This window comes from Perissodus microlepis, chromosome 19, assembly GCF_051167445.1.
Source record: "Perissodus microlepis isolate ML-2025 ecotype Zambia chromosome 19, ASM5116744v1, whole genome shotgun sequence".
In the NCBI taxonomy this organism is placed as follows: domain Eukaryota; kingdom Metazoa; phylum Chordata; class Actinopteri; order Cichliformes; family Cichlidae; genus Perissodus; species Perissodus microlepis.
The window spans coordinates 9785126-9803180 of record NC_140479.1 but is presented as its reverse complement, the minus strand read 5'-3'; the positions used below and the strand labels follow the sequence as shown (position 1 = coordinate 9803180).

The 18055-nt window shown below is 41.2% G+C and overlaps 2 protein-coding genes across 3 annotated transcripts; both read right to left on the bottom strand.

The window, feature by feature from the left end:
• Positions 1-1256: 1256 nt before the first annotated feature.
• On the bottom strand, positions 1257-13142 carry srrm1 (serine/arginine repetitive matrix 1). 2 transcript variants are annotated; one of them, XM_084914888.1, is made up of 17 exons: positions 13015-13142; positions 12022-12111; positions 10147-10269; positions 7839-8009; positions 7394-7488; positions 7049-7297; positions 6774-6956; positions 6559-6678; positions 6248-6456; positions 5971-6051; positions 5368-5454; positions 5019-5154; positions 4217-4306; positions 3538-4017; positions 3253-3433; positions 2158-2334; positions 1257-2069 (listed from the first exon to the last, which is right to left on the bottom strand). In XM_084914888.1, exons 1-17 carry the CDS (start codon positions 13033-13035, stop codon positions 1959-1961), a joined length of 2604 nt encoding a protein of 867 aa, XP_084771014.1. In that variant the 5' UTR covers positions 13036-13142; the 3' UTR covers positions 1257-1958. The 2 variants fall into 2 exon arrangements, with proteins under 2 accessions (XP_084771014.1, XP_084771015.1); XM_084914889.1 differs by lacking the exons at positions 10147-10269; positions 12022-12111; positions 13015-13142 and adding an exon at positions 9779-10097.
• Positions 13143-14496: 1354 nt separating this feature from the next.
• Positions 14497-17916, bottom strand: tdh2 (L-threonine dehydrogenase 2). Its single transcript, XM_084915002.1, has 8 exons — positions 17339-17916; positions 16716-16758; positions 16561-16631; positions 16324-16473; positions 16059-16231; positions 15890-15980; positions 15538-15807; positions 14497-15451 (listed from the first exon to the last, which is right to left on the bottom strand). Exons 1-8 carry the CDS (start codon positions 17526-17528, stop codon positions 15306-15308), a joined length of 1134 nt encoding a protein of 377 aa, XP_084771128.1. The 5' UTR covers positions 17529-17916; the 3' UTR covers positions 14497-15305.
• Between the last annotated feature and the right edge of the window lie 139 nt (positions 17917-18055).

The window sequence follows — 18055 nt, the reverse complement described above, 5'->3', positions numbered from 1 at the left end:
CAGACTTGTTTTTTTGTTTTTAAGTGGTGTTCAGCTTTGGTCTTTCAAAGCTTTTCTTTGGCTGTTTTTTGACTCGTTTTCAGTCCACTCCTTTTGTTAAATCTTATGAATTGTTCGAGTATAAAAAAGGCTAACTCAAGGGATGAACCAGTGTTGTGTCTACATATCACAGACAACTTGGCAAAGAACCCATTTTAAATTGGATCTTTAGGAACTTTGTATTAAAAAATAAACACATCTTTAATACAATCAATGAAAAATGACAAAAGATAGCACAATTTACTGACAGTGATTCCTAAACAGCTATTATCTGAAAACCATTAAGTTCATAAAACAGCATGGTGTGTGTGTTAAGAAAGTGGACAAGTGGACGATACAGGTACAACAGTGAGTCTGCAGCCATCTGTAAAACATGGTGGAACGCCTCATAGTTTGGGGATCATATTGATTGATTGATAGAAGACCTAAAAGTCTTCAAATTTTGATCCAGCATAAAATACTGGAACGAGTCTAACTGTTTAGTTAAGTCACAATGATCCCAAACACACTGACAGCACACTAAGATCATATCTGGATTTAAGTAAAAAAATAGATATATAATCACACGATGGAACACGACCGGTCAGGAATTGGTCTCCAGAGCCCAGACCTCAACATTACTGAAGCAGTGTGGGCTCATCTTAAGGTAGACAACATCCAAACAAGAGTTTTGAATTTCCCTCAAAAGCCCAGAGAACAATTCCTGAAGAAAATTCAAATGTCAGAAGTTACTTAGCTGTCTAAATGAGTTCAGGCTGTGATGAAAAGGTCCTGACCCTTCCAGGTGTTTGTGCTGCTGTATGTTTGTTAAGCTCACGGCTTCTTAAATTTGATCTCATACATTACATAATATAGAACTGTTTTCAAACTAAATCTAAGCTAAACGAACTCAGGCCTTATACAGAACCATGTTCCAAAAATGTTTGTCGTTTAAGATGGATTTAACAGAATTTTACTGACTTGACACAAAAATGTTTGGCAATTGCACTTTTGATTACGTACAGAAAATAGAAACTTGCATTTTTGCTGCTTGTCCTGACAGCAGCCTATGTTTCCAAACAAATAAACCTAATAATAATAATAATAATAATAATAATAATAATAATAATAATAATGAGGAGAATAATAATAATAATAATAATCCCTTTTTAGATTCTTTTCTACAACATTTTATTACACCAAAAAAAAAGAATGACAAAATGTTCCAAAACCATTAATCCTATAAAAAAGGTTTTAATTCTGAAAGGACAAGATGACAAGAGGCAAAATTACTAAATACAAAGATACTATTAGCAGTCCCACAGAGATTAGCTTGGTACAAGAGTGTCAACACAAACTGCATCATCTATCGGTTTGGGAAGAAACAAAAAAAACTTAAAGCAGGTATCACATTGTCTTCAAACAAGAATTTAAAACTCAAAAATAAGCAGGTTAAATGATGCCGAAACCTCTATTAAGTTACAATATGGGACAAAAGGTTCCGTTACAGCCTCTTTAATAGTGGACACAGCCGTCTCGCACAACTAAAAGGCAAAAGTAACTGTAACTGTATGTTACTGTATAGTTACCTATACTCCATAAGGTCAGTGGTTCATGCACATCAGAGACAATCACTGCACATGCAATCATTTCTCAACAGAATCTACTGTAGGCTGTGGAAATAATATTTAACCTGCCCAAATCAAAACCTCTGAGCCTAACTTGTTTCCCTGCTGACAAATTAAAATTATGAACATCACAAGCTTCTTTACAGTTCAGATAATACACTAACCAACAAATCAAACCCTTCAGAATGTACCAAACCAGTAAAAAGAAACACAAAAGTCAAGGTTTAACAATTTGTACATTCTAAAGCTGAACCAGGTTGATGACAAACATCAAGAGTGATTGGAAAATTCACGAGTGAGAGCCGCTCGCTTTCAGGACATCTGTGATGGAGACATCTGGGCCTTCCTCATGGAGCGCAGCGCTTTCTCTCTAAGGTGCTTTTCCAGATCATCCAAGGTGTTTTCCACGTCACTGTCCGACTCCTAAACAACAACAACGCATCATTTACTCAACGACCTATATCCGCTGTTGTACCGAACAGAAATCAGACAGAGGGGAAACGAGTGTTACCTTTCTGGAATCTCTGTCCTCCTCTGCAGCCTGGTTCTCCTGTGTGTCTCCAGTCACAGCAGCACTACTGCTCTTCTCCTTCTTATGCTTCTTGTGCTTTTTATGCTTCTTCTCCTTCTTGTGTTTCTTTTCCTTCTTCTTCTTCTTTTTCTTTGCACCGCCGTCAACATCCGAAGTCTGAAAGAGAAACATCAGAACTTGACGACACAGGCATGAAGCATGTTTATATCAACACAACGCTAAGAGAAGGATTATGGCAACGGTGCTGCAGCTCAGCTTACAGTTAATGTGTTTCTGTTGGAGGAATTTAGAATTTCACAGTTTCAAGTTTTAAAAACACTGAACATATATGATGACATTTCTATGGAAGCCCGTTTCCGCCACTAAATAAAAACAAAAAAGCTAGTATCAATAACTCGAAATTTCGAGAAATGTAACTCGAAATTTCGAGAAATATAACTCAAAATTTCGAGTTAGCTCAGCCAATCAAAAATATACGTGAATGAGGTCGCTTTCTTGTTACCCGGAAGCATATGGCGCAGAGGAATGCGCTCTCAAAAACGGATCCCAACAAATTGGCGCTTTCGCGAGTACGTTTGCTGATAGTAACACCATGTGATTCAGCTAATAACACAGGGATTTCATCATTTGTGAAGCCAGGCTGAAAACACTCAGCAATCTGTGCATTCACGACTGGATGTAATACCGGTAGCTTAGCTGTAGCATTTGTAGCTGAGGGCTTCAGCTTCCGGGTAACAAGGAAATGACGTCATTCACGTAGATTACTGATTGGCAGCGCTAACTCGAAATTTCGAGAAAATAACTCGAAATTTCGAGAAAATAACTCGAAATTTCGAGAAAATAACTCAGAATTTTGAGTTATGGATCCTTTTTTTTTTTTTTTTTTTTTTTTTTAGTGGCGGAAACGGGCTTCCATACATTTCCTTTTAACAATGCTGCAAAAGTTCAACTTCCTGAGGCTATAACTTGCCATGATTGGCGTGCACAGATTTTAACAGTTAGACCATTAACCCCCCCCCAATTCCATTAAAAAAATTAAAAAAATATTTTTTATATCTGTGAATAAGCTCAAACCTTGCTTGGAGATCGACTTCCAGAACCGCTGCTGGCTTTCTTGGCTGGTGGTGGAGACGCACTGGCAGAGCGAGACGGGGAGGGGGAGGCGGATGCTTGAGTCGGACGTTTCTGAGCTGCTGGTTCAGGGGAAACAGATCTGGAGGACGCTCTTCTTATAGGCTGAGGGCTTGGAGATGGTCTGAGAGAGATGACACAGGTGACATCAGATAATTGGCACACAAAAACGTCACAGGTAAACAGAAATTAAAACGCTGTTCTGTCTGATACATAAGTGATCCCTACCTCTGGTTGTCACGGCGTTCTGGGGTGCGTGAAACTCTGCGGATGACTTTATTGTGTGGAGGTGACTGCTGTCTGCGTTGGTTAGACGGAGATGTGCTCAAGGTTTCATAGCGCCGTGGGGGGGTTGTGGATCCTCTAACAGCATGACTGCGGTTTGCAGGGGATGGGGAGAGGCGTCTGGATGCTGCAACAGGGGATCGAGCATCTCTGCTTCGCCGCCCAGGTGGCAGCATGGGGCTCCTCCTGTGTCTGGGTGGAGATGTCGAGGAGGGAGGGGATCGTCTTCTTGGAGGAGGAGAGCTTCTATGTCTGGGGGATCTGGAGGGACGTCGCTTGGTAGCCGGTGAAGAGCGTTTCATTGGCGAGTTAGACAGTTTCCTCTTCTGAGAGGGCAAAGGTGAAGGGCTGTAGCGACGTTGGATAGGGGGAGAATATCGTCTGGGGGATGGAGATCTACGACGGGGTGGTGGGGAAGGAGACCTGTGAAGCAGGAAATACAACCTTTAATAAATACTTTAAAATTGGTAAGTAATTCATAAAATTTTAAGTATTTCATAAAAACCACAGGACAGGAACAATGACTCCTGTATGAAACACATGCCATTGCCCAGGAGTCTGTTTGCAACACAGAGGTTTGGAGAGATCATTTGTCTAAATTTAAAAGGAAACATTCTTATACCTGCGTCTTTGAGGAGGAGAGGGAGATCTGCGACGCCGAGGAGGAGTAGGGGTGCGACGTCTGCGTACTGGAGATGGAGAGCGTCTTTTCCTGCAAGGAAAAAACAAAATCAGAGTCACCAACTTGTGGCCGCCCGCCTCCCATAACTAGACAAGCTGCAGCTTTATTCAAGGTCTGTAAAGAGTCAACACATTTGTTATAAAGACCTTGAAGGAATTTGGTAATAAAGGATTCACTGGCCAAACTAAAGCAATCACTGGATTAAAATATACACACACACCAGTAAATAACTGCCAGTGACAAAAAAGCTACAAATTCTCAATGTAATAATTGTGTCACAATCTTTAACTTAGATTTGACTGTAAGTCAGCTTCAGCCACAGTACTACAAAGCCCAGGGTCGAGACTGGCCCACTGCCAGGCACGAGCACAATGAGCAAGACTTTAAAAAAAAAAAAAAAAAAAAAAAAGATATTAGCTGTTCTATGAACAACACAGACGGTGATCCAGTGCTCTCCAGCTAGTACAGCCTACGTTACTATGTTATGTGGAAAATAAACATCCACTTTTAGGAAGAGCAGCACCCACGCAACTCCATTTGTGCCACATTATGGATGAAAGTGGGCGGATAGTGATACACTGTACTTAACGTAACACTGTCTGGCCCTAAGTAGGCCTCTGTTGGCGCAGAGGAATAAAATGAATACATACAAACAATATAAGCAGAGCACAAACTATTAAGACTTGGAGGTTAAAGTGAGATAATACAAGTCAGATAATGTGTAAATACTGTGTTATCTGACCTCGGTGAGGGATCCCTGTGTCGCCTTCGAGGAGACGGTGTACGACTGCGCCTCCTCCTGACCTCACCATTTCTGGCACCTGACCCTCCTGTTGCCCTCTTGGGCGCCTCATCTTCTGAGGATGAAGACCCCGTTTCTGAAACCACACAAACAATTGACATCAAGAGCTGCTTCAGCGAAGCCTTGGCAGTATGCGGTCAGGGAAAAAACACCAAGGTTGGGGTTAGGACACAGCTTCAAAAGTCCATGAGACGATGAGTGCAAGATGACATGGACGGACTCGTTAAAGAGAGAGGGGAGGGGGTTGGGGTATGGGAAAAGAAAGAACGGGGATAAAAACGCTTTTAACCTGAAGACGATTGTCGGTTCTGCCTGCGATACTGACGTCGCTGCTGCACCGAATCTGCTGTTGCCCCTTTCTCATTTTTATCCTCCTCTGAAATGCAGAGCATTGAGTGTCCCATCAGTGTTAGCAAAACCGGAAACAGACTGCCAAGGAAATGCTACAAGTATTACAGAAGACAGACTTATAGCTGTGACGCTTGGCCTGTCATCATGTTACAACATTTATAGTTTCCCCTTGCATTAGCACAGTTTCTTAACAGTTCTGGTGGCTCAGCTTCACCCTGTAAAGAGATGCTTCAGGTTACACAGACTCAGCCTTCTCAGTGTGGGAGCAAGCCAAAGGCTGACGCTCGGGAATGCTGAGAATTTCACACAAGTACACGACTGTGTGTTGGTAAATTAAATTTCTCAATGAGAATAATTACAACTAAGCTCTCCTAGTACACAATATGGTGCACAAGCATGACAAGTGAACATGTACATCCTGCTGAAAGCCACAGTAACTGCACAGGGCGCAAAGTGATGAGTTAAAGTGTTAAACAGTCGCCACATTTAGAGATCCGTGAGGTGAAAGGCAGCATGGTTCTTTAACACGTTTAACACTTACCCGAGTCGGAGCCTTCAGATGGTCTGGGCTTGACGTTGTCAGGGGGAGAATCAGTCCTTCCTCCTTGTTTTCTCTTAAACCCTGAAAAACAATGCACAGCAAAAATTATATGCACTTGTCACAGATTTATTAAAATAACAGCAATGAGCTTAGAGACACTCATTAAGTTTAACATTGGAATCCAACATTGGTTGTGCAGAAGAAGCATAAAGTCTTCAAATGTTTTCATAGGTAAAAATATTTTAATATAATGTACAAAGGAGGAACTGAAGCACACCTGATGATCTGGGTGGGGAAGGAGAGCCCCGGCCCCTTCTAGCTCGTGGAGACGGTGATCGTCTGTTCTTGCCTGCGGGACTAATGGAAGTATCAGGATGATGGACCTGTTTTCGGGGTGGTGTGGTAGATATTCTTTTCACTGCTTTTTTAGGCGAGCGAGAGCCTGATGAGCTGCTGCCAGAGGATGAAGCAGAGCGGGAGCGCCTCCTGTAGGACACAAAAAGGCTTAAAGTCTTCTGCATACCACAGACAACATGAAGTAAAATATTAAATCCATGCCAATACAAAAAAATAAATAAATATACCGACCTGCGGACGGGGGAACGCCTGGGTCTGTGCCTGGAGCTAGCTGGCGCACGTCTAGGAGGGCTCCTACGACGAGGAGACATTCTCCTTCTGGGACTTTGTCTTCTGCGAGGGGAGTACGATCTGATTGGGTAGAGAATCAGCAAATATAGAAAACTCCTTTACAGACTTTGATTTTTCATAATGAAAGTTTAAGTTAAAGCCACACGTCAAATCACCTAGAGCGCGAGCGGCGTCTGCGAGAACGAGAATGAGAGCGTGAGCGATGGTGTCTTTCCCTCCTCGTGTCCTTCTCCCTTTCTCGTGACCTCGGTCTCTCTTCTTTCTTAAGGGTTTTCTCTGGCGACTGTTCTTTGACTTCATTCACAGAGTCGGCTTTCACTACTTCCACAACTGTCTCACTGCAAAAGAAAAGTATTTAAATGTCTTAAGTTCTAAATAATACCAGTCCAACTAAATGCCCACTTCAAATAAAAGCAAGAATTCCACAAACCAGGTGGAAGAAGCTTCTTGGACGACTGCCTCTGGCACAGCTCTTCCTGAAGTATCTGGTTCTACCGGCTCCTCTGAAGATTTTGTGGACAGCTGCATCAGGGGCGGAGGGGGTGAACTGCCACCAACTGGACTAGCTTGTTTGCGCCTTGGTGAGCGTGAGGGGCTGCGTTTCCTTTCCCGCTTCGCTGGTGACCTCCTCCGTGGTGATGGCGACCTCCTTCGCGGCGATGGTGACCTCGTTTTCCGTCTGGCCAGAGAGGCAAATACAAGAGGTTTGCATGTTCTACAACGAATTCACAAGCTGTAGTTCCATCTATGGGTCTCAAAATGAAAATAATTGTACCTCCTGGGGCTCTTTGACTGAGCCCGTTCTCTAAGGTCCTTTTCCTTCTTTTCCTCATCCACCTTCTTCAGAGAAGCAAGTTTCTCCTGTTCAATCTGCCAGAAACAGATCAATGAGAGATGAATCATTTTACTCCTATTTTTAAATAATTACTGAGTTCAACAGGATATATTTTGTAGAGTTTTTTAAGAGAAAATGGGTCTTATTACTGCAATTTGTCAAGACTTATTTTACACCATTATATTCCCGTGTCTGTGCTACAGGTCCCCTCCTACATGTAATTGGTTGAGGAGCAGCTGTGCAAACATACAACAAAAGCCACCCCCCACCCAAAAAAATGAAAAAAAAGTCTTGTATGACACACTTTCAAAAAAAGATAAATGGAAAGCCACCAAACTCAGCGTGATCTTGCCCATCCCCGCTTCCACCATTTAGAAAAACTCACCTGTCTCTGTTTGATTTCCTCTTTCTTCTGTTCCAGAAAAGCTGAGGGGATGCCGGCAATGTTCTCCTGGGCGCTCAGCAGCAGGGGCCAGAGGTCCTTCATAAACTCCCGGGCGTTCTTCCCGTTCAGAAAGCCTGTCAGGTTGATCTGCATCATCTTGCTATCCGGGTGCTGCAACACACACGAAGGGAGGAGAGGAAAAAAAAACAAAAACGTAGTCATTGAAATACTTGAAGACCAAACATCAAGGGGGGGTAGGGTCCCACAAACGGGGCTCCCTACCTTCTACTCCTCTATAAATTTATACCTCAGACTATTTAGATAACCATCTTAAAAACATGTAAGACACTGACTAGGCTATTTAACATCCCTGGGACCAATATTAGACTCAACCTACAAAAATGAGACTGATTTAAATTGTACTCACAAACTCAGGAAACTGAGATTGTGAGCTAGCTGAGGGGAGACACATCTAATGATGTTAAAGAAATAAAATAAACACAGCATGCAATTCTGCTGCCCTAGATTTACAATCTACCATAACAAAAAAGAAAAAGAAGAAAACAAAACCTCCCATAATACAAAGAAATTGTAGTATAATTTGATTTCTTCAGTGCTAGCCCACTACCATACATCCCCTTGGCCACTACCCACCCCTTGCTTTCCAGTCTCCCCACCGTCTACACTTCAGGAGGTAAACAAACAGCCACAATACAGAGTGCATTAAAACCCAACACTGCAAGTACAGTTCCGGTGTCTTCAGTGAGTCCCGTGGGATCAGTGGGCACGGAGCTCCCTTGGCTTGCTTCCGCCTCCCTACTGCTTGAGACTCAACCACCATGAGCTTAATGTTATATCATTTATCTAAATTGCAAGAGACGAACAAGCAATAATGAGTACACAGTTACACAAAAACTGAGTTTTATTTCAACAACTGATAGAATGATTGTGAGATAGCGTAATCTCATTAACTGTATCAACTGTTTTCCATTATGCAACAGTACCCTTTAAATTTAGCTTAAACAGCCCACCCACTGGCAAGTAAAAGATAAAATAATAAGTAAAAAATAATACACATGTGTGATGCTGGCGACATAAAATATGAAAATACATACATCTGGATTTTCTTAGAACAACGAGCCATAAACGAAGATAAATGGCACTGAAATCAAAACTTGCATTCAAAAAATATACGAGTACACTGACAGTATGGTAATTACAAATACAGAGTATAAATTATCTGAAATGTTTCCTGTTTTATAAAGTATGTCTGTGCAATGGAAGTTACCCAAGTTCCAGACATCTTACATGCTTTGATCTATCAGTGGGACAGAGTAGAGTTTATGGAAAGGAAAACAGCTGGACTTAAAATAAAACAGCCTGGAGTGAATGTACACTTTAGTCTACAGAAATAGGTTTACTGTTAAGAGGGGTTTTGTAGAAAATAAGTGAACTTGTACTAACTTAAAACCAAGTTGAAAAGTATTGTTTCTTACGGGTGAAAATCGTGTTTATGCTGACCTCCAGAGGTTGAAGTTCTCAACTTGCTGCAGTGACGTTATAACACTTGGGCTGTGTTCTTGACACCCTCACATGACTGTTATGTGTGGTAACAAGTGAAAGCGAAAACACTTCTGACCACACTCAACAGAGTGCAAAAGACCGTAAAAACTTGCAATCACAGGTGGCCAGTGAGACAATACTTTTCAGTTTTGCGTGATAACCCAATTGGTAGAAAGTACAGAAAATCAGGCTGTTTCAGCCCATTTATGTCCTGTTTTGAGCCTGTACCTCCTGTTACGTTTAAAGGGAGTTGGGCAGTCTACCGATGGGCTGTCAACACCTACGAAGAATATGATTATGGCATTTTTTTAAATTGATTTTTTTTTTAGGCGTTTCTTTCACTGACATGATATAGGTGATCCCTGCATATAACTCACCTCAAACCACACACTGCATCATGAAGGGAGAGTTGGGCTCAGTGACTTTGGGCTCAGGAGAGAGCTAATTAGGTGTTGGTGCTATACTTCTGATGCAAGGTATAACATCCATATTGGTTCAGGCCTTTTAAATCATAAATCACATCATCATTAGAAGACTGCTGGATAAAGGCACTTTGTCACATAACAGCAAAACATGGTAATGTCATTATAAATCAGTCTTACACCAACTGTTACTTTTCCCATTCAATCTCAGTTTGACTAGGACGTGTAATTATTTGCTTATATCGTTCTTACTGACTAAGCAATGCCCTTCAATATATGACAGTTCTGAAAGAACAAAAAATAAACACGATTAAAGACATTACCTTCTCCTCAAGCTGGTTAAATATGAACTCTATGACGACGTCATCCTCGAACCCCAAAATCTCGGTGACTCGCTGCGTAATCCAAGGTTTGATGACTTCTAGGTTCACTTTGGTCATGTCCACCTGAGCGTGAAACAGACCGTTAGTGATGAGAAACAGCAGCATTTGCAGTGAACAGTAAGTTTCAGTTTATATGCATCTGAACAGATACAAGATATCTTTCATAACGTTTTGTCTCTTCTCTCATCTTAACGGTTTATTTCAACCCTGCGCTGCCAGCTCACACTGTTTTATACACAGCTGCTTTAATTCCATCCGATATTTGTGATTCTGTTTTGTAGCCAGTCGTTTTTAACTATATTTTTTTGCTTTGTTATAAATATATTATTATGTAACATGGCTTTTCCTGGCTCAAAATGGGCACAAAATGCAATCAAAGCACAAAGCGATTGTGTTATCTGACAAAAACCTGTCAATTTCACTCTGATGTCTGACGACTAAATAGATTACACACAAATCCCACAAGACAAAACAGTGATTCATCTATGGCAAGGATTTAAATAAAGAAGAAAAAAAGCTTTACTGTCCTTAAAAGATCTGACTTACATATTTAAAAATCATAAAAGGTAAATTTAAAAACCTTTTTTGTCAAACAAAAGATTTAACATTTTCTCACCAGGGATGGTTTTGGGAGAAAAAACGTAGCACAAAGCTCGGCTTTATATTTCTGCATAAATCTATATTTTACTGTATTTATTTTAATTTAACGCAAGATATTAGTTTTGCCATATTACATTTACTTTACCAGATGTATCATTCTACTCTATAAAGCTGTCTGGTTTTATGTTTGTTGTACTTCACTTAACTTTTAGCTGTTGTACAAAGAAGTTCCCTTTTGGGATCCAGTTTAATTTTTATCTCGTCGCACCTTAAAATTGTTTTTCTCTGACTCTGACGCTTTATATTAATGGACGTCATGGGTCAGTCGTTGTGTTGAAGAACCCAGGATCTTTTGCTTGTTAAGACCAATGTGTAACCATGTGTGGACCATGGAACCACTTAGTGGTCATCAATTCAAAAAATACAAAACTTACACATGTCAGAATTTATCAAAAAAGCTCATTTTCTTTAGAAGCCACTGGGCAAGTCACATGAATCTGATATGTGATATGCAAATAAAAATACACAGACAGAAGACAAATACAAACAATGCTTAACGTTAATGTATCAACTGATCACACATTTGGCTGTTTTAAGATCTGCTTTTAAAACGTCATGTGTCAAGTTTTCCTTATAAGTGATAACGTGTTCCAATAATCACTTTTATTCAAATGTGGTGCGCTCTAGATGGCGTCCTACCCTCAACTGCACTGTCACTTCTTTGTGTCTTTTTAAGAAGTTACAGTGACAAAAAAAGGACTTTTTAAATCAAAAACTTTTGTGGCTTTCCTTAAATGTTACTCAACTATATTAATTGTTGTCCCACCTGTTACTGACCAGGCAGTCCCCTGCAAAGGTTCAAAAACGGCATTTGGGTAGAGATTAAAAATATAAACAGGTTATATATAAATAAACCAAAGTTAAAGTAATAACTAATTAACAGAAAAATGAACATTTACCTTTTATTTTTGGCTACTGGATAAAAAAAAAACCCTGACTTAAGCTCATTGATCACAGGCCTGGTGAGGTGGTGGCCACTAAAATGTCTCTACAGACACCCTCATACCTGTGGTGTATGAATGTCCAGGCTACACAGATTGCCATAAACTGCCTCATGTTGATACAAGTTTGTAGATAACTATTTAACATGATTTTTTTAACAGTTATTTGAGAAAAATAATGTCAAAACAAATGTCACTGCGGGTAATCATTTACCTTTTTGTCCAAACATTCTGCAAATTTCAGCTGCTTCAGCAGTTTCTTCTGCTTGTTGCTGAAGCGGTTGTCCTGCTCCGCACTCGTACCCTGCAGAAATAACAGCCAACATCAGCGGACTCGTGATGATCAGCTTTCATCGGACATGTCAAATCAGAGAAGAACAGAAACCCGTCTCGAACAGTGTTTTTAGTCTCAAGCTGCACAGCCTCCTCACTATTGGGCCCATGTTAGTTACAGCAGTCTTACTTACCGATAACATTATTAACAAGAGTCAAAGTTTAAGATGGAAAAACATTACGTTGCTCAAGCTAACGTGTCTTAAAATAAATACTTAAGACACGTGTGTTCCCTAGAGCGCCGCTTCATGATCTTTTTAGCTCCTCTAACTGAGCCGCAGGCGACACTGACACCAGTCGGTTAGCATTAGCCATGCCACTTGCTTAATCCTCGAAAGCGAACGCACAGGCTAATAATAGGCACAGCCCGAAGGCTACTTTGACTGACAGCGGAGTTGACAGAATATTAAAAGACACATTAATGTCATTATTCAGCAAACACGGAGGGCTTGCTAAGGCCAGCACAGCAGCAGTCGTGACTAGCTCATGGAGATAGGAGCGATGCACCGCCCGGGCGCCATCTTTAGTTAACTAGCTAACTTGACTCGTCTATTTCCTGTAAATTTGTCTGTAAAATAACACGTACGGGGTTTAAACGTAAGAAGTTACACACTTTCATAAATTATAAGACAGAAAACATCAATATAGGGTACACGCAACAACTCCCAGAATACACCAGGTGAAGCAGACTAATTGCAAATCCTGAGACTGTTGGCTCCCAGTTGATAGTCGAAGCCCTGACCGCTGTTTAGCTAGCTGCATGGCTCTTCACTGAAGACACATAGGAAACATCCATCCCATAAAACGTATATAGATCTACATGCAGCTAAATAATAATATACCAAATACAAAGATAAAAGTTTGAAGAACTTACGCGGAAGAATCCCGCGTCCATTTTAGGTGAAATGGATCGTAACTTGTGCTGTGGAGAAAGCTGTGTGCTGGTCCGCCGGTGAAATTCAGGGTGACGAGCCGGATGAATGGAGTGCCCCCACAGGAAGCAATAGGTACTGCAGCTACAGTGAGGAGGAAGAAGATTCCGCTCATCACCTGATGCACGAAATATGGCAGACTAGAATGTGCAGAGACAGCTTGCACAGATATGATTAAGACCCAAACCTTGGTTTAAAATGGTTTGCTCAAATGTTTTGGATTTAAAAAAGTATTTTGTTTTTATTCATTGTCCAGTTAGGAGCTTGTTAAAACCTGAACCTCACCAACCGCCATTCACCAGTAAGAATAAATGCTCAGATAAACAAATGAGAAAAACAAAAAATAATAAAATTAAAGAGCTTCCCATGAAAATTCTGCATTAATATATGCAGCAAAACAAGTGTTATGTTGGAATAAAAAAATAAGAGGTAATCCGTCATTTATATCATCACTCTTGTGGTAATTGGGGAAATAATTGAACATTTTTATCAGTTTTTTTGTCCTTCAAAGCAACTTCAGTAACATTTTTTTAGTTTGCTTTTGTCAACTGGTGGTCCATTTCCTACAGAATACTAAACATTTGCATGCATCATAATCACGATCATTAAATTAGATTTCTGAAACTGAGACTAATTGCTTTTTCTGTAAGAGAACCAGTTGTGTTTACATGCAGTAATCCCCTAGACTTATCAACCACGCAATGCTTTTCCAGTCTTATTTTGTCCAAATTTGCTGAGCTTGTGTGACTTGTAGCCTCAGTTTCCTGTTTTTAACTCACAAAGTAGGACTCAGTGTAGTCTTCTGCTGTTGTAACCCATCTGCTACAAGCGTTGATGTGTTGTGTATTCAGAGATGCTTGTCTGCAGACCTTGGTTATAACTTGTTTTGTTTTGTTTTTTTAATTTACTGTTGCCTTCCTGTTTGCTAGATTTTCACCTGAGTGGCCACTCACTTGATATTTTCTCTTTTTTAGACTTCTGTAAATCCTAGAAATGGCTGTGTTGGAAAATCTTAAAAGATCAGCAACTTAAATACTCAGACTAGCCAGTCTGAAAATAACAATTTAAAGTGTCTTAAATCATGTTTCTTCCCCAGTCAGATGCTTGGTTTGAACTTCAGCAGACTATCTGGACTGTTTCTACATGCCTTAATCAGTGTGATTGGCTAGTTAGATATTTAGAACAGGTGTACCTAACAAAGTGGCTGGTGAATACCTTAATTTTGCATATGTTACTCAAACAAATTAGAGAATGAAAGCATAGATGAGACAACTTTAACTATTTCTTAAATAGAAGTTAAATTTTTCATTTTATAGCATTCTTGTTTTTAAGCTGATCGGGTATTTTGGATGTAAAAACGACACAGAAAAAATAAACTTTGGCAGCATACGGTATTCAATGCTCTTTGGGTAAATAACATTTTTATTATTAAAGGTCTGATTCAAAGTACACAGCATTTTTAATATATTGTTTTCCTAAGTAAATACGGCCTCATTTGATACTGTTACTCATTCATATTTGTAATCACACCGCTGGCAAAAAAGTAAAGGCTTCCTGTTCTGTGCCACGGCAAAGGTAGTGCGGTTGTATATACTGTGAGTTTCGTTTGATAGCCTATATTATAAAAGAGTGCTTTACAAAACAGCCAGGATACATGATTTTTCATTACAGTCCAAAGTCAACTGAGCCAGTCATTGCAGATGATCCTGGATTCAAAATGTCCAACAGATTTGTTGTTCTACATGTGGAACTTGTCCATATTGTGTTAGATATTGTAACAGACGCTGAAACACGCTGGTGTGCTCATGCATGTGATCAACATCTGAAACTCTTTAAAGCTTAAGAAATGTTTCTGTTCCACCTGAGGCAACATGCCCATGTGTAAAGTGATGCTTATACCATGAGAACAATAAAAACCACAAAGATGAAGAGAAGGTTTGACAGCATCTGATTCCCTGAAAAGACTGAAGTGTGTGTGTGTGTGTGTGTGTGTGTGTGTCTGTGTGCACGTGTTTGACATCTCACTTTCCACTGAATATAAAGAGGTTATGACTGAGAATTTCCATTTTACAATCAGTCCCTGGCACGGTGCAGCGATGCTCCAGACAAACAGATGATACTGGTTGACAATTTGTAAAAGTGAAGTAAAACAAAGTGTGCTGTTGGTAAATGTAGACTGAAGAAAAGTCAGTGGTAGGTAGGGCATTGGTTAGTCTTGGTGCAGCAGGTTTTGCTAGCTGACTGGCAAACCCTCGCTGGTCCTCTTGTCTCGGATGGAGCGGAGCATGTCCAACACCAGCTCCTCAAGCCCGAAGGCTGGCGCCCAGCCCCAGTCTCTCCTGGCATTGGTGTCATCAAATCTCACAGGCCAGCTGTCTGCTGCAAAAAACCAGCAAGGACAATTTAGTTTTATATTGGTTTATTATCAGTCCAACCAGTGGTTTTAAAACAAAAAGATACCATACCAATGGTCTGGCGGACAGTGTCAGGATTGTAGGTGACCTTGAGGTGAGGGAGATGCTTGCGGATTTCTTGGGCCACCTCTTCAGGGGTGAAGCTCATGGCAGCTATGTTGTAGGTGCGCAGTGACAGCTGGCACTCTGGAGCCTGCATGAACTCTACCGTGGCACGGTGGCAGTCAGAGATATGCATCATGGGGAGACGGGTGTCGGGTCGCAGGTAGCACTCATGGTGACCTGTGCTGAGAGCATCATGGAAGATCTGAACTGCGTAGTCTGTGAAGACAGAGGTCCGGAGCACTTAGTCCATGACAGCCAATGGATTGGAGTACATTTGCACAACACACACAGGTAATACCTGTAGTTCCACCACCAGGAGGTGTGTTAACTGATATCACTCCAGGGTAACGCAGGCAGCGGAAGTCCAAGCCGTATTTATGATGGAGATACTAAAGAAAGAGAAGCTGATTGAAAATGAAATGGAGTCACAGGCGTCTCTGTAAGCACGTGTACAAAAAACATTTTACCTCCCCCATCAGTTCACCATGCACTTTAGACACGCCGTAGATGGTTCGAGGTCTTTGAACACAGAGGTCAGGGGCCGGGTCACGTGGAGAAGAGGGACCAAATGCCCCAATAGTGCTGGGGACAAAGAGGCGCAAACAGTTCTCTAAGGCCAAGTCCAGCACATTATGTAGGCCTGGATGGGCAGAAAAGAAGAGAGCACGAGTTCAACCCTGATTGTTCCTTAAAACCTGGTTATGTGTAAAGGATGTGCATGTTCAAGCAGACCTGTGATGTTGATTTTTCGTGCCAAAGCCACATTAGCCTCACCCACAGCACTAAGCAGAGCGCTGTAGTGGACCAGCCAAGTGACGCGATTGTTTACAATAAGTTCTCGGAGGTGTTTGTAGTCCAAAACATCAGCGTATACAAACGGGCCTAAAAAACAACAGTGATGCCAGAAAAAAAGTAAAGTAATCGGTAACTTTTAAAGTAATACGCATACTTGAATTAGATTTTACATACCATTGGCGTAAACGTGAGGTGGAGGCTTCTTGATGTCTGACAGGATTACATTGTCCCTTCCATACTGTTTTCTAGACATTAACAAAAATATGATGCCATTTAAACTTCAAACCTTTTAGCAAGTTTCAAGATCTCAGGAATTTTTACAATCTCACCTCAGCATCTGTGCAAGTCCCACACCTAACTGCCCAAGCCCACCTGCAGACAAAGGCAGGCGTTAATTTTCTACCTGTGCACACAGATCATCTGTATTTGTGGAAGACTGGTAAATCGATAAAAGTCAAATCCATGTTGTTGGTTTTCACTTTCAGATGAATTCAGATGAATAAAGCTTTGTGTTTGTTGATCCTAGGACAAAAAGTGACAGCAGGCTATTATTCTCCCCACAGTCACTCATTGGCCCTTTTATTTCACTAGCACTGTCTGTACACACTCTATTGTGCTGAATCAAAATGGGCTCCCGCTGTTGGAGCAAAGTGAACACAACTCAAAAAACCCTGCAGCACATGTTTGTAGCATTTCACACTGATACTCCAGTAAAACTAATTCTTCATTATCATATTTCTACACTTGATTTGATCTGAAACTGGGACTCTGCTCAGAAATGATCTGACTCATTCTCTCTTACAACAGAGGCAGCGCAGTGAAAGTGGTAGAAAACAATGGCAGCTTCCCAGGCTCAGTGTTTGGGCAACTGTGGAAAAGTCCTTTCCTGAATACATCAACGTCACACACAAGCAACTATTGTGCGTTAATGATGGATGGAAATTTGCATCACCTGTGATGAGCACGCGCACGTTTTCCTGAGGAGATGGGGGGCTGGTGTCCTGGCTGTTCCACCTGCTCATCTGCCTGGAGGTGGAACTGAAGCTGCGGCCGGGCCAGCTCCGCGACCTGCTGAGACAGCCTCGGCAAAACAGGCCCAGCACCGCCGCAGAGGGCACACAGACCCGCACACCCGGTTTCATGTCCAGGAGCAGTCCTTGACAAAGTTACACCAAACTTAAGCAGAGCAAATATATTACACCAAACCCTTTAAAATCTCTTGAATGACACCTGTGCACAAACAAGATGTTTTGAAATGTTTTAAAAAAGGGGGAAATGTATTACCTGTGTCCTTATGATTTAGAAAAAGAATCCCAGGCAGATGATTCTTGTTCCACAAGCAGCAGATGTAACAGTGAATTCACAACTAGTCCACTAAACTAAAATATAAAATAAGAGCTGATAAGACAGCATTTAGGGGTGAGAATCAAAAAGATTACCAGCCCATTGGTCACCGTTTCAGTTCACCCAGTCAAGCTGGATAAATAAGCAGGTGCGTTAAGTCATGCTGGGCTATGTGGTTCTTCTCCACTTTGTGTAATCACCAGGGCTTGTGGCTCCTGACTGAGCACGACTACAGTCTCCAGCGTGCAAAGCAACATGTGTGCAAACATGCTGACTTGCTGTGCACAGGGATTTGCATTGTGAAGAGTGTTTAGCTGAGCTTAAC